This window comes from Pristiophorus japonicus, chromosome 17 (assembly GCF_044704955.1).
Source record: "Pristiophorus japonicus isolate sPriJap1 chromosome 17, sPriJap1.hap1, whole genome shotgun sequence".
Taxonomy (NCBI): Eukaryota; Metazoa; Chordata; class Chondrichthyes; family Pristiophoridae; genus Pristiophorus; species Pristiophorus japonicus.
In genome coordinates, this window is record NC_091993.1 from 52679805 (window position 1) to 52701178 (window position 21374).

Genomic DNA, 21374 nt, shown 5'->3' on the forward strand with positions numbered 1-21374 from the left:
TGCAGTGTGTTTACCCCCCCGCCCCCGGGGCAATGTACAGTGTGTTTACCCCCCCCGGACAATGTACAGTATGTTTAACCCCCCCCCCCCCCCGGGCAATGTACAGTGTGTTTACCCCCCCCCCCCCGGTCAATGTACAGTGTGTTTACCCCCCCCGGGCAATGTACAGTGTGTTTACCCCCCCCCCCCCCCCCCGGGGCAATGCACAGTGTGTTTACCCCCCCCTGCCGGGGCAATGTACAGTGTGTTTACCTTCCCTGCCGGGGCAATGTACAGTGTGTTTACCCCCCCCTGCCGGGGCAATGTACAGTGTGTTTACCCCCCCCCCCCCCGGGCCAATGTACAGTGTGTTTACCCCCCCCCCCCCCCGGGGCAATGTACAGTGTGTTACCCCCCCCGGGGCAATGTGCAGTGTGTTTACCCCCCCCCCCCCCGCCCCCGGGGCAATGTACAGTGTGTTTACCCTCCCCTGCCGGGGCAATGTGCAGTGTGTTTACCCCCCCCCCCCCCCCGCCCCCGGGGCAATGTACAGTGTGTTTACCCTCCCCTGCCGGGGCAATGTACAGTGTGTTTACCCCCCCCGGACAATGTACAGTATGTTCCCCCCCCCCCCGGGCGATGTACAGTGTGTTTACCCCCCCTGCCGGGGCAATGTACAGTGTGTTTACCCCCCCCCCCCCCCCCGGAGCAATGTACAGTGTGTTTACCCCCCCCCCCGGGGCAATGTACAGTGTGTTTACCCCCCCCCTGCCGGGGCAATGTACAGTGTGTTTACCCCCCCCCCCCTGCCGGGGCAATGTACAGTGTGTTTACCCCCCCCCTGCCGGGGCAATGTACAGTGTGTTTACCTCCCCCCCCGGGCAATGTACAGTATGTTTACCCCCCCCGGGGCAATGTACAGTGTGTTTACCCCCCCCCCCCGGGCAATGTACAGTGTGTTTACCCCCCCCCTCCCAGGGCAATGTACAGTGTGTTTACCCCTCCCCCTCCGGCTCAATGTACAGGTGTGTTTACCCCTCCCCCCCGGCTCAATGTACAGTGTGTTTACCCCCCCCCCTCCCGGGGCAATGTACAGTGTGTTTACCCCCCCCTGGCAATGTACAGTGTGTTTACCCCTCCCCCCCGGCTCAATGTACAGTGTGTTTACCCCCCCCCCCTCCCGGGGCAATGTACAGTGTGTTTACCCCTCCCCCCCGGCTCAATGTACAGTGTGTTTACCCCCCCCCCCCCCTCCCGGGGCAATGTACAGTGTGTTTACCCCCCCCTCCCAGGGCAATGTACAGTGTGTTTACCCCCCCCCCTCCCAGGGCAATGTACAGTGTGTTACCCCCCCTCCGGCAATGTACAGTGTGTTTACCCCCCCCCCCCGCCCCCCATGCAATGTACAGTGTGTTTACCCCCATCCACCCCGGGCAATGTACAGTGTGTTTACACCCCTCCCCCGGGGCAATGTACAGTGTGTTTACACCCCCCCCCCCCCGGGTCAATGTACAGTGTGTTCCCCCCCCCCCCTCCCCCAGGGCAATGTACAGTGTGTTTACCCCCCCCCCCCCCCGGTGCAATGTACAGTGTGTTTACCCCCCCCCCCCCCCCCGCCCGGTGCAATGTACAGTGTGTTTACCCCGCCCCCCCCCCCGGGCAATGTATAGTGTGTTTACCCCCCCCCCCCCCGCCCGGTGCAATGTACAGTGTGTTTACCCCGCCCCCCCCCGGGCATGTACAGTGTGTTTACCCCCCCCCCCCCCCCCGGGCAATGTACAGTGTGTTTACCCCCCCCACCCGGGGCAATGTACAGTGTGTTTACCCCCCCCCCCGGGCAATGTACAGTGTGTTTACCCCCCCACCCGGGGCAATGTACAGTGTGTTTACCCCCCCACCCGGGGCAATGTACAGTGTGTTTACCCCCCCCCCCCCCGGGCAATGTACAGTGTGTTTACCCCCCCCGGGCAATGTATAGTGTGTTTACCCCCCCCCGGGCAATGTACAGTGTGTTTACCCCCCCCCCCCCCCCCCCCCGGGGCAATGTACAGTGTGTTTACCCCCCCCGGGGCAATGTGCAGTGTGTTTACCCCCCCCCCCCCCCCACCCCGGGGCAATGTACAGTGTGTTTACCCCCCACCCCAGGGCAATGTACAGTGTGTTTACCCCCCCCCCCCCCACCCCGGGGCAATGTGCAGTGTGTTTACCCCCCACCCCAGGGCAATGTACAGTGTGTTTACCCCCCCCCCCCCCGGGGCAATGTACAGTGTGTTTACCCCCCCCCCCCCCCCCCCGGGGCAATGTACAGTGTGTTTACCCCCCCGGGGCAATGTACAGTGTGTTTACCCCCCACCCCGGGGCAATGTACAGTGTGTTTACCCCCCCCCCCCGGGGGCAATGTACAGTGTGTTTACCCCCCCCCCCCCGGGCAATGTACAGTGTGTTTACCCCCCCCAGGGCAATGTACAGTGTGTTTACCCCCCCCTCCCCCCCGGGCAATGTACAGTGTGTTTACCCCCACCCCCGGGGCAATGTACAGTGTGTTTACCCCCCCACCCCCGGGGCAATGTACAGTGTGTTTACCCCCCCCCTGCCGGGGCAATGTACAGTGTGTTTACCCCCTCCCCCCCCCCCCCCCAGGGCAATGTACAGTGTGTTCCCCCCCCCCCCCCGGTGCAATGTACAGTGTGTTTACCCCCCCCCCCCGGTGCAATGTACAGTGTGTTCCCCCCCCCCCCCCCCAGTGCAATGTACAGTGTGTTTACCCCCCCCCCCCCGGTGCAATGTACAGTGTGTTTACCCCCCCCCCCCCCCCCAGGTCAATGTACAGTGTGTTTACCCCCCCCCCCCCCCCCCAGGGCAATGTACAGTGTGTTTACCCCGCCCTCCCCCCCCCCGGGGGCAATGTACAGTGTGTTCCCCCAGGGCAATGTACAGTGTGTTTACCCCCCCCCCCCCCCCCCCCGGGGCAATGTACAGTGTGTTTACCCCCCCCCCGGGGCAATGTACAGTGTGTTTACCCCCCCCACCCGGGGCAATGTACAGTGTGTTTACCCTCCCCCCCCCCCCCCGGGGGCAATGTACAGTGTGTTTACCCCCCCCGGTGCAATGTACAGTGTGTTTACCCCCCCGGGGCATTGTACAGTGTGTTTACCCCCCCCCCCCCCGGGGCAATGTACAGTGTGTTTACCCCCCCCCAGGGCAATGTACAGTGTGTTTACCCCCCCCCCCCCCCCCCAGGGCAATGTACAGTGTGTTTACCCCCCCCCCCCTGGGCAATGTACAGTGTGTTTACCCCCCGCCCCCGGGGGCAATGTACAGTGTGTTTACCCCCCCGGGGCAATGTACAGTGTGTTTACCCCCCCCGGGGCATTGTACAGTGTGTTTACCCCCCCCCCACCTCCCCCGGGCAATGTACAGTGTGTTTACCCCCCCCCGGGGCAATGTACAGTGTGTTTACCCCACCCCCCCCCCCCCCCCGGGCAATGTACAGTGTGTTTACCCCCCACCCCGGGGCAATGTACAGTGTGTTTACCCCCCCCCCCCCTCCCCCCGGGGCAATGTACAGTGTGTTTACCCCCCCCCACCCCCCCCGGGCTATGTACAGTGTGTTTACCCCCCCCCCCCGGGGCAATCTACAGTGTGTTTACCCCCCCCTCCCCCCGGGGCAATGTACAGTGTGTTTACCCCCCCCCCCCGGGGCAATGTACAGTGTGTTTACCCCCCCCCCCCCCCCGGGCAATGTACAGTGTGTTTACCCCCCACTCTCGGGGCAATGTACAGTGTGTTTACACCCCCCCTCCCCCCGGGGCAATGTACAGTGTGTTTACCCCCCCCCCCCCGGGGGCAATGTACAGTGTGTTTACCCCCCCCCCGGGGCAATGTACAGTGTTTTTACCCCCCCCCCCGGAGCAATGTACAGTGTGTTTACCCCCCCCCCGGGGCAATGTACAGTGTGTTTACCCTCCCCCCCCCCCCCCCGGGGGCAATGTACAGTGTGTTTACCCCCCCCGGTGCAATGTACAGTGTGTTTACCCCCCCGGGGCATTGTACAGTGTGTTTACCCCCCCCCCCCCCCCCCGGGCAATGTACAGTGTGTTTACCCCCCCCCCCAGGGCAATGTACAGTGTGTTTACCCCCCCCCCCCAGGGCAATGTACAGTGTGTTTACCCCCCCCCCCTGGGCAATGTACAGTGTGTTTACCCCCCCCCCCGGGGGCAATGTACAGTGTGTTTACCCCCCCGGGGCAATGTACAGTGTGTTTACCCCCCCCGGGGCATTGTACAGTGTGTTTACCCCCCCCCCACCTCCCCCGGGCAATGTACAGTGTGTTTACCCCCCCGGGGCAATGTACAGTGTGTTTACCCCCCCCCCCCCCCCCCGGGCAATGTACAGTGTGTTTACCCCCCACCCCCGGGGCAATGTACAGTGTGTTTACCCCCCCCCCCCTCCCCCCGGGGCAATGTACAGTGTGTTCACCCCCCCCACCCCCCCCGGGCTATGTACAGTGTGTTTACCCCCCCCCCCCCGGGGCAATCTACAGTGTGTTTACCCCCCCCCTCCCCCGGGGCAATGTACAGTGTGTTTACCCCCCCCCCCCGGGGCAATGTACAGTGTGTTTACCCCCCCCCCCCGGGCAATGTACAGTGTGTTTACCCCCCCACCCGGGGCAATGTACAGTGTGTTTACCCCCCCACCCGGGCAATGTACAGTGTGTTTACCCCCCCCCCGGGCAATGTACAGTGTGTTTACCCCCCCCGGGCAATGTATAGTGTGTTTACCCCCCCCCGGGCAATGTACAGTGTGTTTACCCCCCCCCCCCCCCCCCCCCCGGGGCAATGTACAGTGTGTTTACCCCCCCCGGGGCAATGTGCAGTGTGTTTACCCCCCCCCCCCCCACTCCGGGGCAATGTACAGTGTGTTTACCCCCCACCCCAGGGCAATGTACAGTGTGTTTACCCCCCCCCCCCCACCCCGGGGCAATGTGCAGTGTGTTTACCCCCCACCCCAGGGCAATGTACAGTGTGTTTACCCCCCCCCCCCCCGGGGCAATGTACAGTGTGTTTACCCCCCCCCCCCCCCCCCGGGGCAATGTACAGTGTGTTTACCCCCCCGGGGCAATGTACAGTGTGTTTACCCCCCACCCCGGGGCAATGTACAGTGTGTTTACCCCCCCCCCCGGGGGCAATGTACAGTGTGTTTACCCCCCCCCCCCCGGGGCAATGTACAGTGTGTTTACCCCCCCCCAGGGCAATGTACAGTGTGTTTACCCCCCCCTCCCCCCGGGGCAATGTACAGTGTGTTTACCCCCACCCCCGGGGCAATGTACAGTGTGTTTACCCCCCCACCCCCGGGGCAATGTACAGTGTGTTTACCCCCCCCCTGCCGGGGCAATGTACAGTGTGTTTACCCCCTCCCCCCCCCCCCCCAGGGCAATGTACAGTGTGTTCCCCCCCCCCCCTGGGCAATGTACAGTGTGTTTACCCCCCGCCCCCGGGGGCAATGTACAGTGTGTTTACCCCCCGGGGCAATGTACAGTGTGTTTACCCCCCCCGGGGCATTGTACAGTGTGTTTACCCCCCCCCCCACCTCCCCCGGGCAATGTACAGTGTGTTTACCCCCCCCCGGGGCAATGTACAGTGTGTTTACCCCACCCCCCCCCCCCCCCGGGCAATGTACAGTGTGTTTACCCCCCACCCCCGGGGCAATGTACAGTGTGTTTACCCCCCCCCCCCCCTCCCCCCCGGGGGCAATGTACAGTGTGTTTACCCCCCCCACCCCCCCCGGGCTATGTACAGTGTGTTTACCCCCCCCCCCCGGGGCAATCTACAGTGTGTTTACCCCCCCCCCTCCCCCGGGGCAATGTACAGTGTGTTTACCCCCCCCCCCCGGGGCAATGTACAGTGTGTTTACCCCCCCCCCCCCGGGCAATGTACAGTGTGTTTACCCCCCACTCTCGGGGCAATGTACAGTGTGTTTACACCCCCCTCCCCCCGGGGCAATGTACAGTGTGTTTACCCCCCCCCCCCGGGGGCAATGTACAGTGTGTTTACCCCCCCCCCGGGGCAATGTACAGTGTTTTTACCCCCCCCCGGAGCAATGTACAGTGTGTTTACCCCCCCCCCGGGGCAATGTACAGTGTGTTTACCCCTCCCCCCCCCCCCCCCGGGGGCAATGTACAGTGTGTTTACCCCCCCGGTGCAATGTACAGTGTGTTTACCCCCCCGGGGCATTGTACAGTGTGTTTACCCCCCCCCCCCCCCCCGGGCAATGTACAGTGTGTTTACCCCCCCCCCCAGGGCAATGTACAGTGTGTTTACCCCCCCCCCCCAGGGCAATGTACAGTGTGTTTACCCCCCCCCCCTGGGCAATGTACAGTGTGTTTACCCCCCCCCCCGGGGGCAATGTACAGTGTGTTTACCCCCCCGGGGCAATGTACAGTGTGTTTACCCCCCCCGGGGGCATTGTACAGTGTGTTTACCCCCCCGGGGCAATGTACAGTGTGTTTACCCCCCCCCCCCCCCCGGGCAATGTACAGTGTGTTTACCCCCCACCCCCGGGGCAATGTACAGTGTGTTTACCCCCCCCCCCCTCCCCCCGGGGCAATGTACAGTGTGTTCACCCCCCCCACCCCCCCGGGCTATGTACAGTGTGTTACCCCCCCCCCCCGGGGCAATCTACAGTGTGTTTACCCCCCCCTCCCCCCGGGGCAATGTACAGTGTGTTTACCCCCCCCCCCCCGGGGCAATGTACAGTGTGTTTACCCCCCCCCCCCCGGGCAATGTACAGTGTGTTACCCCCCCACCCGGGGCAATGTACAGTGTGTTTACCCCCCCACCCGGGGCAATGTACAGTGTGTTTACCCCCCCCCCCCCGGGCAATGTACAGTGTGTTTACCCCCCCGGGCAATGTATAGTGTGTTTACCCCCCCCGGGCAATGTACAGTGTGTTTACCCCCCCCCCCCCCCCCCGGGGCAATGTACAGTGTGTTTACCCCCCCCGGGGCAATGTGCAGTGTGTTTACCCCCCCCCCCCCCCACCCCGGGGCAATGTACAGTGTGGTTTACCCCCCACCCCAGGGCAATGTACAGTGTGTTTACCCCCCCCCCCCACCCCGGGGCAATGTGCAGTGTGTTTACCCCCCACCCCAGGGCAATGTACAGTGTGTTTACCCCCCCCCCCCCCCGGGGCAATGTACAGTGTGTTTACCCCCCCCCCCCCCCCCGGGGCAATGTACAGTGTGTTTACCCCCCCGGGGCAATGTACAGTGTGTTTACCCCCCACCCCGGGGCAATGTACAGTGTGTTTACCCCCCCCCCCCGGGGCAATGTACAGTGTGTTTACCCCCCCCCCCCCCCGGGGCAATGTACAGTGTGTTTACCCCCCCCCAGGGCAATGTACAGTGTGTTTACCCCCCCCTCCCCCCCGGGGCAATGTACAGTGTGTTTACCCCCACCCCCGGGGCAATGTACAGTGTGTTTACCCCCCCACCCCCGGGGCAATGTACAGTGTGTTTACCCCCCCCTGCCGGGGCATGTACAGTGTGTTTACCCCCTCCCCCCCTCCCCCCCCCCCCCCAGGGCAATGTACAGTGTGTTCCCCCCCCCCCCCCGGTGCAATGTACAGTGTGTTCCCCCCCCCCCCCCAGTGCAATGTACAGTGTGTTTACCCCCCCCCCCCCGGTGCAATGTACAGTGTGTTTACCCCCCCCCCCCCCCCAGGTCAATGTACAGTGTGTTTACCCCCCCCCCCCCCCCCCCCAGGGGCAATGTACAGTGTGTTTACCCCGCCCTCCCCCCCCCGGGGGCAATGTACAGTGTGTTCCCCCAGGGCAATGTACAGTGTGTTTACCCCCCCCCTCCCGGGGCAATGTACAGTGTGTTTACCCCGCCCCCCCCCCCCCCCCCGGGGCAATGTACAGTGTGTTTACCCCCCCCCCCGGGGCAATGTACAGTGTGTTTACCCCCCCCCCCCGGGGCAATGTACAGTGTGTTTACCCTCCCCCCCCCCCCCCCGGGGGCAATGTACAGTGTGTTTACCCCCCCCGGTGCAATGTACAGTGTGTTTACCCCCCCGGGGCATTGTACAGTGTGTTTACCCCCCCCCCCCCCCGGGGCAATGTACAGTGTGTTTACCCCCCCCCCAGGGCAATGTACAGTGTGTTTACCCCCCCCCCCCCCCCAGGGCAATGTACAGTGTGTTTACCCCCCCCCCCCCTGGGCAATGTACAGTGTGTTTACCCCCCGCCCCCGGGGGCAATGTACAGTGTGTTTACCCCCCCGGGGCAATGTACAGTGTGTTTACCCCCCCCGGGGCATTGTACAGTGTGTTTACCCCCCCCCCACCTCCCCCGGGCAATGTACAGTGTGTTTACCCCCCCCCGGGGCAATGTACCGTGTGTTTACCCCCACCCCCCCCCCCCCCGGGCAATGTACAGTGTGTTTACCCCCCACCCCCGGGGCAATGTACAGTGTGTTTACCCCCCCCCCCTCCCCCCCGGGGCAATGTACAGTGTGTTTACCCCCCCCACCCCCCCGGGCTATGTACAGTGTGTTTACCCCCCCCCCCCGGGGCAATCTACAGTGTGTTTACCCCCCCCCTCCCCCGGGGCAATGTACAGTGTGTTTACCCCCCCCCCCCCCGGGGCAATGTACAGTGTTTTTACCCCCCCCCCCGGAGCAATGTACAGTGTGTTTACCCCCCCCCGGGCAATGTACAGTGTGTTTACCCTCCCCCCCCCCCCCCGGGGCAATGTACAGTGTGTTTACCCCCCCGGTGCAATGTACAGTGTGTTTACCCCCCCGGGGCATTGTACAGTGTGTTTACCCCCCCCCCCCCCCCGGGCAATGTACAGTGTGTTTACCCCCCCCCCAGGGCAATGTACAGTGTGTTTACCCCCCCCCCCCCCAGGGCAATGTACAGTGTGTTTACCCCCCCCCCCCTGGGCAATGTACAGTGTGTTTACCCCCCCCCCCGGGGGCAATGTACAGTGTGTTTACCCCCCCGGGGCAATGTACAGTGTGTTTACCCCCCCCGGGGCATTGTACAGTGTGTTTACCCCCCCCCACCTCCCCCGGGCAATGTACAGTGTGTTTACCCCCCCGGGGCAATGTACAGTGTGTTTACCCCCCCCCCCCCCCCGGGCAATGTACAGTGTGTTTACCCCCACCCCCGGGGCAATGTACAGTGTGTTTACCCCCCCCCCCCCTCCCCCCGGGGCAATGTACAGTGTGTTCACCCACCCCACCCCCCCCGGGCTATGTACAGTGTGTTTACCCCCCCCCCCGGGGCAATCTACAGTGTGTTTACCCCCCCCCTCCCCCCGGGGCAATGTACAGTGTGTTTACCCCCCCCCCCCCCCCGGGGCAATGTACAGTGTGTTTACCCCCCCCCCCCCCGGGCAATGTACAGTGTGTTTACCCCCCACTCTCGGGGCAATGTACAGTGTGTTTACACCCCCCCTCCCCCCGGGGCAATGTACAGTGTGTTTACCCCCCCCCCCCGGGGGCAATATACAGTGTGTTTACCCCCCCCCCCCGGGGGCAATGTACAGTGTTTTTACCCCCCCCCCCCCGGAGCAATGTACAGTGTGTTTACCCCCCACCCCCCCGGGGGCAATGTTCAGTGTGTTTACCCCCCCCCCCCGGGGCAATGTACAGTGTGTTTACCCCCCCCCGGAGCAATGTACAGTGTGTTTACCCCCCCCCCCCCCGGCAATGTACAGTGTGTTTACCCCCCCCCCCCCCCCCCCGGGCAATGTACAGTGTGTTACCCCCCCCCCCCCCCGGGCAATGTACAGTGTGTTTACCCCCCCCCCCCCCCGGGCAATGTACAGTGTGTTTACCCCCCCCCCCCGGGCAATGTACAGTCTGTTTACCCCCCCCGGGCAATGTACAGTGTGTTTACCCCCCCCCCCCGGTACAATGTACAGTGTGTTTACCCCCCCCCCCCCTGGGGCAATGTACAGTGTGTTTACCCCCCCCCCCCCCGGGGCAATGTACAGTGTGTTTACCCCCCCCCCCCCCCCAGGGCAATGTACAGTGTGTTTACCCTCCCCCCCCCCCCCGGGTCAATGTACAGTGTGTTTACCCCCCCCCCCCCCCCGGGGCAATGTACAGTGTGTTTACCCCCCCCCCCCAGGGCAATGTACAGTGTGTTTACCCCCCCCCCCTCCCGGGCAATGTACAGTGTGTTTACCCCCCCCCCCCGGCAATGTACAGTGTGTTTACCCCTCCCCCCCCGGCTCAATGTACAGTGTGTTTACCCCTCCCCCCCCGGCTCAATGTACAGTGTGTTTACCCCCCCCCCTCCCGGGGCAATGTACAGTGTGTTTACCCCCCCCTGGCAATGTACAGTGTGTTTACCCCTCCCCCCCCGGCTCAATGTACAGTGTGTTTACCCCCCCCCCTCCCGGGGCAATGTACAGTGTGTTTACCCCTCCCCCCCGGCTCAATGTACAGTGTGTTTACCCCCCCCCCCCTCCCGGGGCAATGTACAGTGTGTTTACCCCCCCCCCCCAGGGCAATGTACAGTGTGTTTACCCCCCCCCCTCCCGGGGCAATGTACAGTGTGTTTACCCCCCCCCTCCCAGGGCAATGTACAGTGTGTTTACCCCCCCCCCCCCTCCCAGGGCAATATACAGTGTTTACCCCCCCGGGGCATTGTACAGTGTGTTTACTCCCCCCTGGGCAATGTACAGTGTGTTTACCCCCCCCCTCCGCCCCGGGGCAATGTACAGTGTGTTTACCCCCACCCCCGGGGCAATGTACAGTGTGTTTACCCCCCCACCCCCGGGGCAATGTACAGTGTGTTTACCCCCCCCCTGCCGGGGCAATGTACAGTGTGTTTACCCCCTCCCCCCCCCCCCCCAGGGCAATGTACAGTGTGTTCCCCCCCCCCCCCCCCCGGTGCAATGTACAGTGTGTTTACCCCCCCCCCCCCGGTGCAATGTACAGTGTGTTTACGCCTCCCCCCCCCCCCCAGGGCAATGTACAGTGTGTTTACCCCCCCCCCCCCGGTGCAATGTACAGTGTGTTCCCCCCCCCCCCCAGTGCAATGTACAGTGTGTTTACCCCCCCCCCCCCGGTGCAATGTACAGTGTGTTTACCCCCCCCCCCCCAGGTCAATGTCCAGTGTGTTTACCCCCCCCCCCCCCCCCCCAGGGCAATGTACAGTGTGTTTACCCCGCCCTTCCCCCCCCCGGGGGCAATGTACAGTGTGTTCCCCCAGGGCAATGTACAGTGTGTTTACCCCCCCCCCCCGGGGCAATGTACAGTGTGTTTACCCCCCCCCTCCCGGGGCAATGTACAGTGTGTTTACCCCGCCCCCCCCCCCCCCGGGGCAATGTACAGTGTGTTTACCCCCCCCAGGGCAATGTACAGTGTGTTTACCCCCCCCCCCCCCCAGGGCAATGTACAGTGTGTTTACCCTCCCCCCCCCCCCCCCGGGGGCAATGTACAGTGTGTTTACCCCCCCCGGTGCAATGTACAGTGTGTTTACCCCCCCGGGGCATTGTACAGTGTGTTTACCCCCCCCCCCCGGGGCAATGTACAGTGTGTTTACCCCCCCCCCCCAGGGCAATGTACAGTGTGTTTACCCCCCCCCCCCCCCAGGGCAATGTACAGTGTGTTTACCCCCCCCGGGGCAATGTACAGTGTGTTTACCCCCCCCCCCCCCCGGGGCAATGTACAGTGTGTTTACCCCCCCCCCCCCCCCAGGGCAATGTACAGTGTGTTTACCCCCCCCCCCCCCCCGGGGGCAATGTACAGTGTGTTTACCCCCCTGGGGCAATGTACAGTGTGTTTACCCCCCCCCGGGGCATTGTACAGTGTGTTTACCCCCCCCCCCGGGGCAATGTACAGTGTGTTTACCCCCCCCCCCCCGGGCAATGTACAGTGTGTTTACCCCCCACTCTCGGGGCAATGTACAGTGTGTTTACCCCCCCCCCCCTCCCCCCGGGGCAATGTACAGTGTGTTTACCCCCCCCCCGGGGCAATGTACAGTGTGTTTACCCCCCCCCCGGAGCAATGTACAGTGTGTTTACCCCCCACCCCCCCGGGGGCAATGTTCAGTGTGTTTACCCCCCCCCCCCCCGGGGTAATGTACAGTGTGTTTACCCCCCCCCGGAGCAATGTACAGTGTGTTTACCCCCCCCCCCCGGGGCAATGTACAGTGTGTTTACCCCCCCCGGGGCAATGTACAGTGTGTTTACCCCCCCCCGGGCAATGTACAGTGTGTTTACCCCCCCCCCCGGGGCAATGTACAGTGTGTTTACCCCCCCCGGGGCAATGTACAGTGTGTTTACCCCCCCCCGGGCAATGTACAGTGTGTTTACCCCCCCCCCCCCCCCCCCCCCGGGGCACTGTACAGTGTGTTTACCCCCCCCCCCCCGGGGCAATGTACAGTGTGTTTACCCCCCCCCCCCCCCCACGGGGCACTGTACAGTGTGTTTAGCCCCCTGGAGCAATGTACAGTGTGTTTACCCCCCCCCCCCCGGGGCACTGTACAGTGTGTTTACCCCCCCCCCCCGGGGCAATGTACAGTGTGTTTACCCCCCCCCCCCCACGTGGCACTGTACAGTGTGTTTACCCCCCCCCGGGGCAATGTACAGTGTGTTTACTCCCCCCTGGGCAATGTACAGTGTGTTTACCCCCCCCCCCCCCCGGGGCAATGTACAGTGTGTTTACCCCCCCCCGGGGCAATGTACAGTGTGGTTCGACCCCGGTGCAATGCCTCCCCCACCTGTACATAAGAACATAAGAAATAGGAGCAGGAGTCAGCCATTTGGCCCCTCTAGTCTGCTCCGCCATTTAATAAGATCATGGCTGATCTGATCATGGACTCAGCTCCACTTCCCTGTCCGCTCCCCATAACCCCTTATCCCCTTATCGCTCAAAGATCTGTCTATCTCCGCCTTAAATATATTCCATGACCCAGCCCCCACAGCTCTCGGCACAGATTTACAACATTCTGAGAGAAGAAATTCCTCATCTCCGTATTGAATGGGCGGCCCCTTATTCTGAAACTATGCCCCCAGTTCCAGATTCCCCCACAAGAGGAAACATCCTCTCTACATCTATCCTGTCGAGCCCCCTTAGAATCTTAAACCCTTCACTAAGATCACCTCTCATTCTTCTAAACTCCAATGAGTATAGGCTCAACGTTTCTTAAAAGATCAACCGAGTAAACCTTCTCTCAACAGCCTCCAATCCCAGTATATCCTTCCCTAAATACGGAGACCAAAACTGTACGCAGTACTCCAGGTGTGGCCTCACCAATACCCTGTACAGTTGTAGCAGGACTTCCCTACTTTTATATTCCATCCCCCTTGCAATAAAGGCCAACCTTCTCTGATACTGATGCCTCTGTTCTCTCCCTCTCCCCGCAGCACGAAGATACGAAGACCCCCACTCCCCACCCCCCCCTCCCCCCTCCCTCCCCTGTGCACCGCCAGCGGCGATGAGCTCTCTGCACCGGCAATGCACGTTCATCCTCCTGGTGGCCTCCCAGCTCGTCTTCCTGGCCTACTACTCCTTCGGGGGCTTCCAGAGCGTGGTATCGCTCTTCTCCTGGGGCACCGATCCTGTGTGGGACTACAGCAAGACCCACGACGTCTACACCAACCTCAGCCTCATCCAGCGGTCAATCACAGGCGGTAAGGGCCTGCCCGACTGCCCTGAGAAATCGCCGTATCTAGGTAAGAGCAAGCGATGCGGTCTTGTGACAGACAGGAAGTGACAGATTATAGGTGATGGACAGGAAGTGTGACACATTATCGTGACAGACATCAGAACAGGAGAAGGCCCAGTCAGCCCCTCGAGCCTGTTACACAGGAACAGGAAGAGGCCCATTAAGGGAATTGAGGGATATGGGGACAGTGCAGGAAAGTGGAGTTGAGGTCGAAGATCAGCCGTGATCTCATTGAATGGTGGAGCAGGCTCGAGGGGCCGAATGGCCAACTCCTGTTCCTGATTCTTATGTTCTTATGTCTTTCTTTCTCTCCCCCTTCCCTGTGCAGTCGGGCCCCTTGCCATACACTTCGAGCGGGTACCACCGCTGGGCACGATCGAGGAGCGCAACCCGCTGGTCCAGAGAGGCGGCTTCTACGCCCCTCCCAACTGTGTGGCTCAGCACCGGACCGCTGTCATCATCCCCCACCGTAACAGGGAGAGCCACCTCCGCCACTTTCTCTACTACCTCCATCCGTTCCTCCAGCGTCAACAGCTCCAGTACGGCCTCTACATCATCCATCAGGTGAGACGTCCGCAACGTGCATTTATATGGCACCTGCGACGCGGTAAAATGTTCCGAGGCGCTACGCAGGAGCGATTGTCAAACCAAACCTAAAGGCACTGCACAAATGCAAGTTTTTGTTATTTTGTGATTCTACATCGCGTGGAATGTCTGTGCAGCGGCATCAGCCCAACAACAACAAATTGCATTCGTACAGCGCCTTTAACGTAGCAAGACGTCCCAAGGCGCTTCACAGGATTATTAGGAGTGAAATATTTTGACACCGAGCTGCATAAGTAGAAAGTAGGGCAGCTGACCAGAAGCTGGGTCAAAGGATCGGGTTTTAGGAGGAGAGAGAGGCAGAGAGGTTTAGTGAGAGAATCCCAGAGCTTAGGGCCCAGGCAGCTGAAGGCACGGCCGCCAATGGTGGAGCGATGCAAATCGGGGGTGCTCAAGAGGTCAGAATTGGAGGAATGCAGAGCTATCCGAGGGCTGTAGGGTTGGAGGCGGTTACAGCGATAGGGAGGGGTGTAGGGGCTAGGGGTGTTTACAGCAATAGGGAGGGGTGTCGGGGCTAGAGGAGATTACAGAGATAGGGAGGGTTGTAGGGTTGGAGAATGTTACAGAGATAGGGAGAGGTGTAGGGCTGCAGGATGTTTAGAGATAGGAAGGGGTGTAGGGCTGGAGGAGGTTACATACATAGGATGGGGTGTAGAGGCTGGAGGAGGTTACAGAGATAGGGATGCGTCTAGGGGCTGGAGGAGGTTACAGAGATAGGGAGAGTTTTGGGGCTGGAGGAGGTTACAGAGATAGGGAGGTTTGCAGGGGCTGGAGGAGGTTATAGAGATAGGGAGAGTTTTTGGGGCTGGAGGAGGTTACAGAGATAGGGTGGTTTGCAGGGGCTGGAGGGGGTTACAGAGATAGGGAAAGTTTTGGGGCTGGAGGAGGTTACAGAGATAGGGAGAGTTTTGGGGCTGGAGGAGGTTACAGAGATAGGGAGAGTTTTGGGACTGGAGGAGGTTACAGAGATAGGGAGAGTTTTGGGGCTGGAGGAGGTTACAGAGATAGGGAGAGTTTTGGGGCTGGAGGAGGTTACAGAGATAGGGAGAGTTTTGGGACTGGAGGAGGTTACAGAGATAGGGAGAGTTTTGGGGCTGGAGGAGGTTACAGAGATAGGGAGAGTTTTGGGGCTGGAGGAGGTTACAGAGATAGGGAGAGTTTTGGGGCAGGAGGGGGTTACAGAGATAGGGAGGTTTGCAGTGGCTGGAGGGGGTTACAGAGATAGGGAGGTTTGCAGGGGCTGGAGGGGGTTACAGAGATAGGGAGAGTTTTGGGGCTGGAGGGGGTTACAGAGATAGGGAGGTTTGCAGGGGCTGGAGGAGGTTACAGAGATAGGGAGAGTTTTGGGGCAGGAGGAGGTGACAGAGATAGGGAGAGTTTTGGGGCAGGAGGGGGTTACAGAGATAGGGAGAGTTTTGGGGTTGGAGGGGGTTACAGAGATAGGGAGAGTTTTGCGGCTGGAGGGGGTTACAGAGATAGTGAGAGTTTTGGGACTGGAGGAGGTTACAGAGATAGGGAGAGTTTTGGGACTGGAGGAGGTTACAGAGATAGGGAGGTTTGCAGGGGCTGGAGGGGGTTACAGAGATAGGGAGAGTTTTGGGGCAGGAGGGGGTTACAGAGATAGGGAGAGTTTTGGGGCTGGAGGGGGTTACAGAGATAGGGAGAGTTTTGGGGCAGGAGGGGATTACAGAGATAGGGAGAGTTTGGGGGCAGGAGGGGGTTACAGAGATAGGGAGGTTTGCAGGGGCTGGGGGAGGTTACAGAGATAGGGAGAGTTTTGGGGCAGGAGGAGGTGACAGAGATAGGGAGAGTTTTGGGGCAGGAGGGGGTTACAGAGATGGGGAGAGTTTTGGGGCAGGAGGGGACTACAGAGATAGGGAGGTTTGAAGGGGCTGGAGGAGGTTACAGAGATAGGGAGAGTTTTGCGGCAGGAGTGGGTTACAGAGATAGGGAGAGTTTTGGGACTGGAGGAGGTTACAGAGATAGGGAGAGTTTTGCGGCTGGAGGGGGTTACAGAGATAGTGAGAGTTTTGGGACTGGAGGAGGTTACAGAGATAGGGAGAGTTTTGGGACTGGAGGAGGTTACAGAGATAGGGAGAGTTTTGCGCTGGAGGGGATTACAGAGATAGGGAGGTTTGAAGGGGCTGGAGGAGGTTACAGAGATAGGGAGAGTTTTGCGGCAGGAGTGGGTTACAGAGATAGGGAGAGTTTTGGGACTGGAGGAGGTTACAGAGATAGGGAGAGTTTTGCGGCTGGAGGGGGTTACAGAGATAGTGAGAGTTTTGGGACTGGAGGAGGTTACAGAGATAGGGAGAGTTTTGGAACTGGAGGGGGTTACAGAGATAGGGAGAGTTTTGGGGCAGGAGGGGGTTACAGAGATAGGGAGAGTTTTGGGGCTGGAGGAGGTTACAGAGATAGGGAGAGTTTTGGGGCTGGAGGGGGTTACAGAGATATGAGAGTTTTGCGGCTGGAGGGGGTTACAGAGATAGTGAGAGTTTTGGGACTGGAGGAGGTTACAGAGATAGGGAGAGTTTTGGGACTGGAGGAGGTTACAGAGATAGGGAGAGTTTTGGGGCAGGAGGGGATTACAGAGATAGGGAGAGTTTTGGGGCAGGAGGGGGTTACAGAGATAAGGAGGTTTGCAGGGGCTGGGGGAGGTTACAGAGATAGGGAGAGTTTTGGGGCAGGAGGGGGTTACAGAGATAGGGAGAGTTTTGGGACTGGAGGAGGTTACAGAGATAGGGAGGTTTGCAGGGGCTGGAGGGGGTTACAGAGATAGGGAGAGTTTTGGGGCAGGAGGGGGTTACAGAGATAGGGAGAGTTTTGGGGCTGGAGTGGGTTACAGAGATAGGGAGAGTTTTGGGGCAGGAGGGGGTTACAGAGATAGGGAGAGTTTTGGGGCTGGAGTGGGTTACAGAGATAGGGAGAGTTTTGGGGCAGGAGGGGGTTACAGAGATAGGGAGAGTTTTGGGGCAAGAGGGGGTTACAGAGATAGGGAGGTTTGCAGGGGCTGGGGGAGGTTACAGAGATAGGGAGAGTTTTGGGTCTGGAGGGGGTTACAGAGATAGGGAGAGTTTTGGGGCAGGAGGGTGTTACAGAGATAGGGAGAGTTTTGGGGCTGGAGGGGGTTACAGAGATAGGGAGAGTTTTGGGGCTGGAGGGGGTTACAGAGATAGGGAGGTTTGCAGGGGCTGGGGGAGGTTACAGAGATAGGAAGAGTTTTGGGGCAGGAGAGGGTTACAGAGATAGGGAAGGTTTTGGGGCTGGAGGAGGTTACAGAGATAGGGAGAGTTTTGGAACTGGAGGAGGTTACAGAGATAGGGAGAGTTTTGGGTCTGGAGGGGGTTACAGAGATAGGGAGAGTTTTGGGACTGGAGGAGGTTACAGAGATAGGGAGAGTTTTGGGTCTGGAGGGGGTTACAGAGATAGGGAGAGTTTTGGGACTGGAGGAGGTTACAGAGATAGGGAGAGTTTTGGGGCTGGAGCAGGTTACAGAGATAGGGAGAGTTTTGGGGCTGGAGGAGGTTACAGAGATAGGGAGAGTTTTGGGGCAGGAGGGGGTTACAGAGATAGGGAGAGTTTTGGGGCTGGAGGAGGTTACAGAGATAGGGAGAGTTTTGGGGCTGGAGGAGGTTACAGAGATAGGGAGAGTTTTGGGGCAGGAGGGCGTTACAGAGATCGGGAGGTTTGCAGGGGCTGGAGGAGGTTACAGAGATAGGGAGAGTTTTGGGGCAGGAGGGGGTTACAGAGATAGGGAGAGTTTTGGGACTGGAGGGGGTTACAGAGATAGGGAGAGTTTTGGGGCAGGAGGGGGTTACAGAGATTGGGAGAGTTTTGGGGCAGGAGGGGATTACAGAGATAGGGAGAGTTTTGGGGCTGGAGGAGGTTACAGAGATAGGGAGGTATGCAGGGACTGGGGAGGTTACAGAGATAGGGAGAGTTTTGGGTTTGGAGGAGGTTACAGAGATGGGGAAAGTTTTGGGGCTGGGGAGGTTACAGAGATAGGGAGAGTTTTGGGGCTGGGGAGGTTACAGAGATAGGGAGAGTTTTGGGACTGGAGGAGGTTACAGAGATAGGGAGAGTTTTGGGGCTGGAGGAGGTTACAGAGATGGGGAGAGTTTGGGGGCAGGAGGGGGTTACAGAGATAGGGAGGTTTGCAGGGACAGCCCTGAGGGAGTGCTGCACTGTCAGGAGTTTTCTTTGGGATGAGACGTTAAACTGAGGCCCCGTCTGCCCTCTCAGGTGGACGATAAAAGGTCCCACAGCACTATTTCGAAGAAGTTGAAAGTGGACATGCAGGTACAGCAGGCGATGGAGAAGGCAAATGGTATGTTGGTCTTCATAGCGAGAGGATTTGAGTATAGGAGCAGGGAGGTCTTACTGCAGTTGTACAGGGCCTTGGTGAGGCCTCAGCTTGAATATTGTGTTCAGTTTTGGTCTCCTAATCTGAGGAAGGACGTTCTTGCTATTGAGGGAGTGCAGCGAAGGTTCACCAGACTGATTCCTGGGATAGCTGAGCTGACATATGAGAAGAGACTGGATCAACTGGGCCGTTATACACTGGAGTTTAGAAGGATGAGAGGGGATCTCAGAAACGTATAAGATTCTGACGGGACTGGACAGGTTAGATGTGGGAAGAATGTTCCCGATGTTGGGGAAGTCCAGAACCAGGGGACATAGTCTTAGGATAAGGGGTAGGCCATTTAGGACTGAGATGAGGAGAAACTTCTTCACTCAGAGAGTTGTTAACCTGTGGAATTCCCTGCCGCAGAGAGTTGTTGATGTCAGTTCATTGGATATATTCAAGAGGGAGTTAGATAGGGCCCTTACGGCTAAAGGGATCGAGGGGTATGGAGAGAAAACAGGAAAGGGGTACTGAGGTGAATGATCAGCCATGATCTTATTGAATGGTGGTGCAGGCTCGAAGGGCCAAATGGCCTACTCCTGCACCTATTTTCTTTGTTTCTCAGAGCAGGGGAGTTATCTCCGGTGCCCTGGGGCAAATATTTAACCTAAAATCGATGATCTGTTGATGATCACATTGCTGTCTGTGGGAGCTTGCGATGTGATAATGAACCGATCATCGATTTGTTACAGCAGTGACCACACTCCAAAAGTACTGCGTTGGCGGTAAAGGCGCTCTATAAATGCAAATCTTTCTCTCTTTCCCCCCACCCCAGGCAGGGAATGAGACATTTAACCGGGCAAAACTGCTGAATGTGGGAGTGAAGGAGGCCATGAAGGACGAGGATTGGGACTGCTTGTTCCTGCACGACATCGATCTCATTCCCGAAAACGACCACAACACTTACACCTGTGACCCAAACCACCCAAAGCACGTCTCCATTGCGATGAACAAGTTTGGCTATCGGTCAGTCGGCGTGTGACTCACACGCTCACACCCGGGCGCGCTCTCACTGAAATCACTAGTAAACCGGCAGACCTGAATCATTGATCTTCCAGATTGTTTTTTGTGAGCCTTATCCCTTTTATTCTACTTTATTTGACAGCCTCCCGTATAACACCTACTTTGGTGGAGTCTCTGCAATGACCCCTGAACAATATCTACAGATGAACGGGTTCCCCAACGAATATTGGGGCTGGGGTGGGGAGGACGATGATATCGCAAGCAGGTAACCCCCTGAACCCCTCGATTAGATTCCAGCCTGTAACTCACTCCTGGGTATCTGTTCCATATATAAACCCCTCGATTAAATTCCAGCCTGTAATTCACTCCTGGGTATCTGTTCCATATATAAACCCCTCGATTAAATTCCAGCCTGTAACTCACTCCTGGGTATCTGTTATTCTATACATAAACCCCTCGATTAAATTCCAGCCTGTAACTCACTCCTGGGTATCTGTTCCATATATAAACCCCTCGATTAAATTCCAGCCTGTAATTCACTCCTGGGTATCTGTTCCATATATAAACCCCTCGATTAAATTCCAGCCTGTAACTCACTCCTGGGTATCTGTTATTCTATACATAAACCCCTCGATTAAATTCCAGTCTGTAACTCATTCCCAGATATCTGTTATTCTATGTATTAACCACCCGAACCCCTCGATTAGATTCCAGCCAGTAACTCACTCCCGGGTATCTGTTATTCTATATATAAACCCCCCGAACACCTCGATTAGATTCCAGCCAGTAACTCACTCCCGGGTATCTGTTATTCTATGTATTAACCACCCGAACCCCTCGATTAGATTCCAGCCAGTAACTCACTCCCGGGTATCTGTTATTCTATATATAAACCCCCCGAACACCTCGATTAGATTCCAGCCAGTAACTCACTCCCGGGTATCTGTTATTCTATATATAAACCCCCCGAACACCTCGATTAGATTCCAGCCAGTAACTCACTCCCAGGTATCTGTTATTTTATATATAAACCCTCTGAACCCCTCGATTAGATTCCAGCCAGTAACTCACTCCCGGGTATCTGTTCTATATATAAACCCCGCCTTCGCTGTCATTTGTTGCTGTTTGCCGTCTCTCTGTCATCTCATTATTATACCTGTGATCTCGTTCTCACTCATTTATCATTCTCTGTCCCATTCCCTCGCTCCAATCCATCTTCCTCTCTACTTCAATCCTCCAGGAACTCTGCACATCAAGGTGAGTGTCACTCTGTCACCCCTTTCTCCCTCCTCTCTCCCTGTGTTACTGACTATCGTACTGATGTTAATTCAGCTCCCTCACACTGTCGCTCAGTAACCCCCCTCTCTATCCCCTCCTCCTTCCTTTCCCTCCCTCCATCTCGCTCTCCCCTCCCCTCGCTCCCCCCCCGCTCCCCTTCCCTTTCCCCCCCCCGCTCCCCTTCCCTCGCCCCCCCTGCTCGCCCCCCCCTGCTCCCCTTCCCTCGCCCCCCCCCTGCTCCCCTTCCCTCGCCCCCCCCTGCTCCCCTTCCCTCGCCCTCCCCTGCTCCCCTTCCCTCGCCCCCCCCGCTCCCCTTCCCTCGCCCCCCCCCGCTCCCCTTCCCTCGCCCCCCCTGCTCCCCTTCCCTCGCCCCCCCTGCTCCCCTTCCCTCGCCCCCCCTGCTCCCCTTCCATCACCCCCCTCTGCTCCCCTTCCATCACCCCCCTCTGCTCCCCTT

The 21374-nt window shown here is 59.1% G+C and overlaps 1 protein-coding gene across 1 annotated transcript in view; it reads left to right on the forward strand.

The window, feature by feature from the left end:
• The window catches only part of LOC139227736 (beta-1,4-galactosyltransferase 3-like), a 38856-nt gene that overhangs the window by 11421 nt on the left and 6061 nt on the right, over positions 1–21374 (forward strand). The window contains exons 2-5 of the mRNA XM_070858720.1: positions 13367–13675; positions 13997–14232; positions 19452–19642; positions 19782–19904. Coding sequence (XP_070714821.1) covers positions 13438–13675; positions 13997–14232; positions 19452–19642; positions 19782–19904 — 788 coding nt within the window. The 5' untranslated portion in view covers positions 13367–13437. The remainder of the gene's footprint in view (positions 1–13366; positions 13676–13996; positions 14233–19451; positions 19643–19781; positions 19905–21374) is intronic.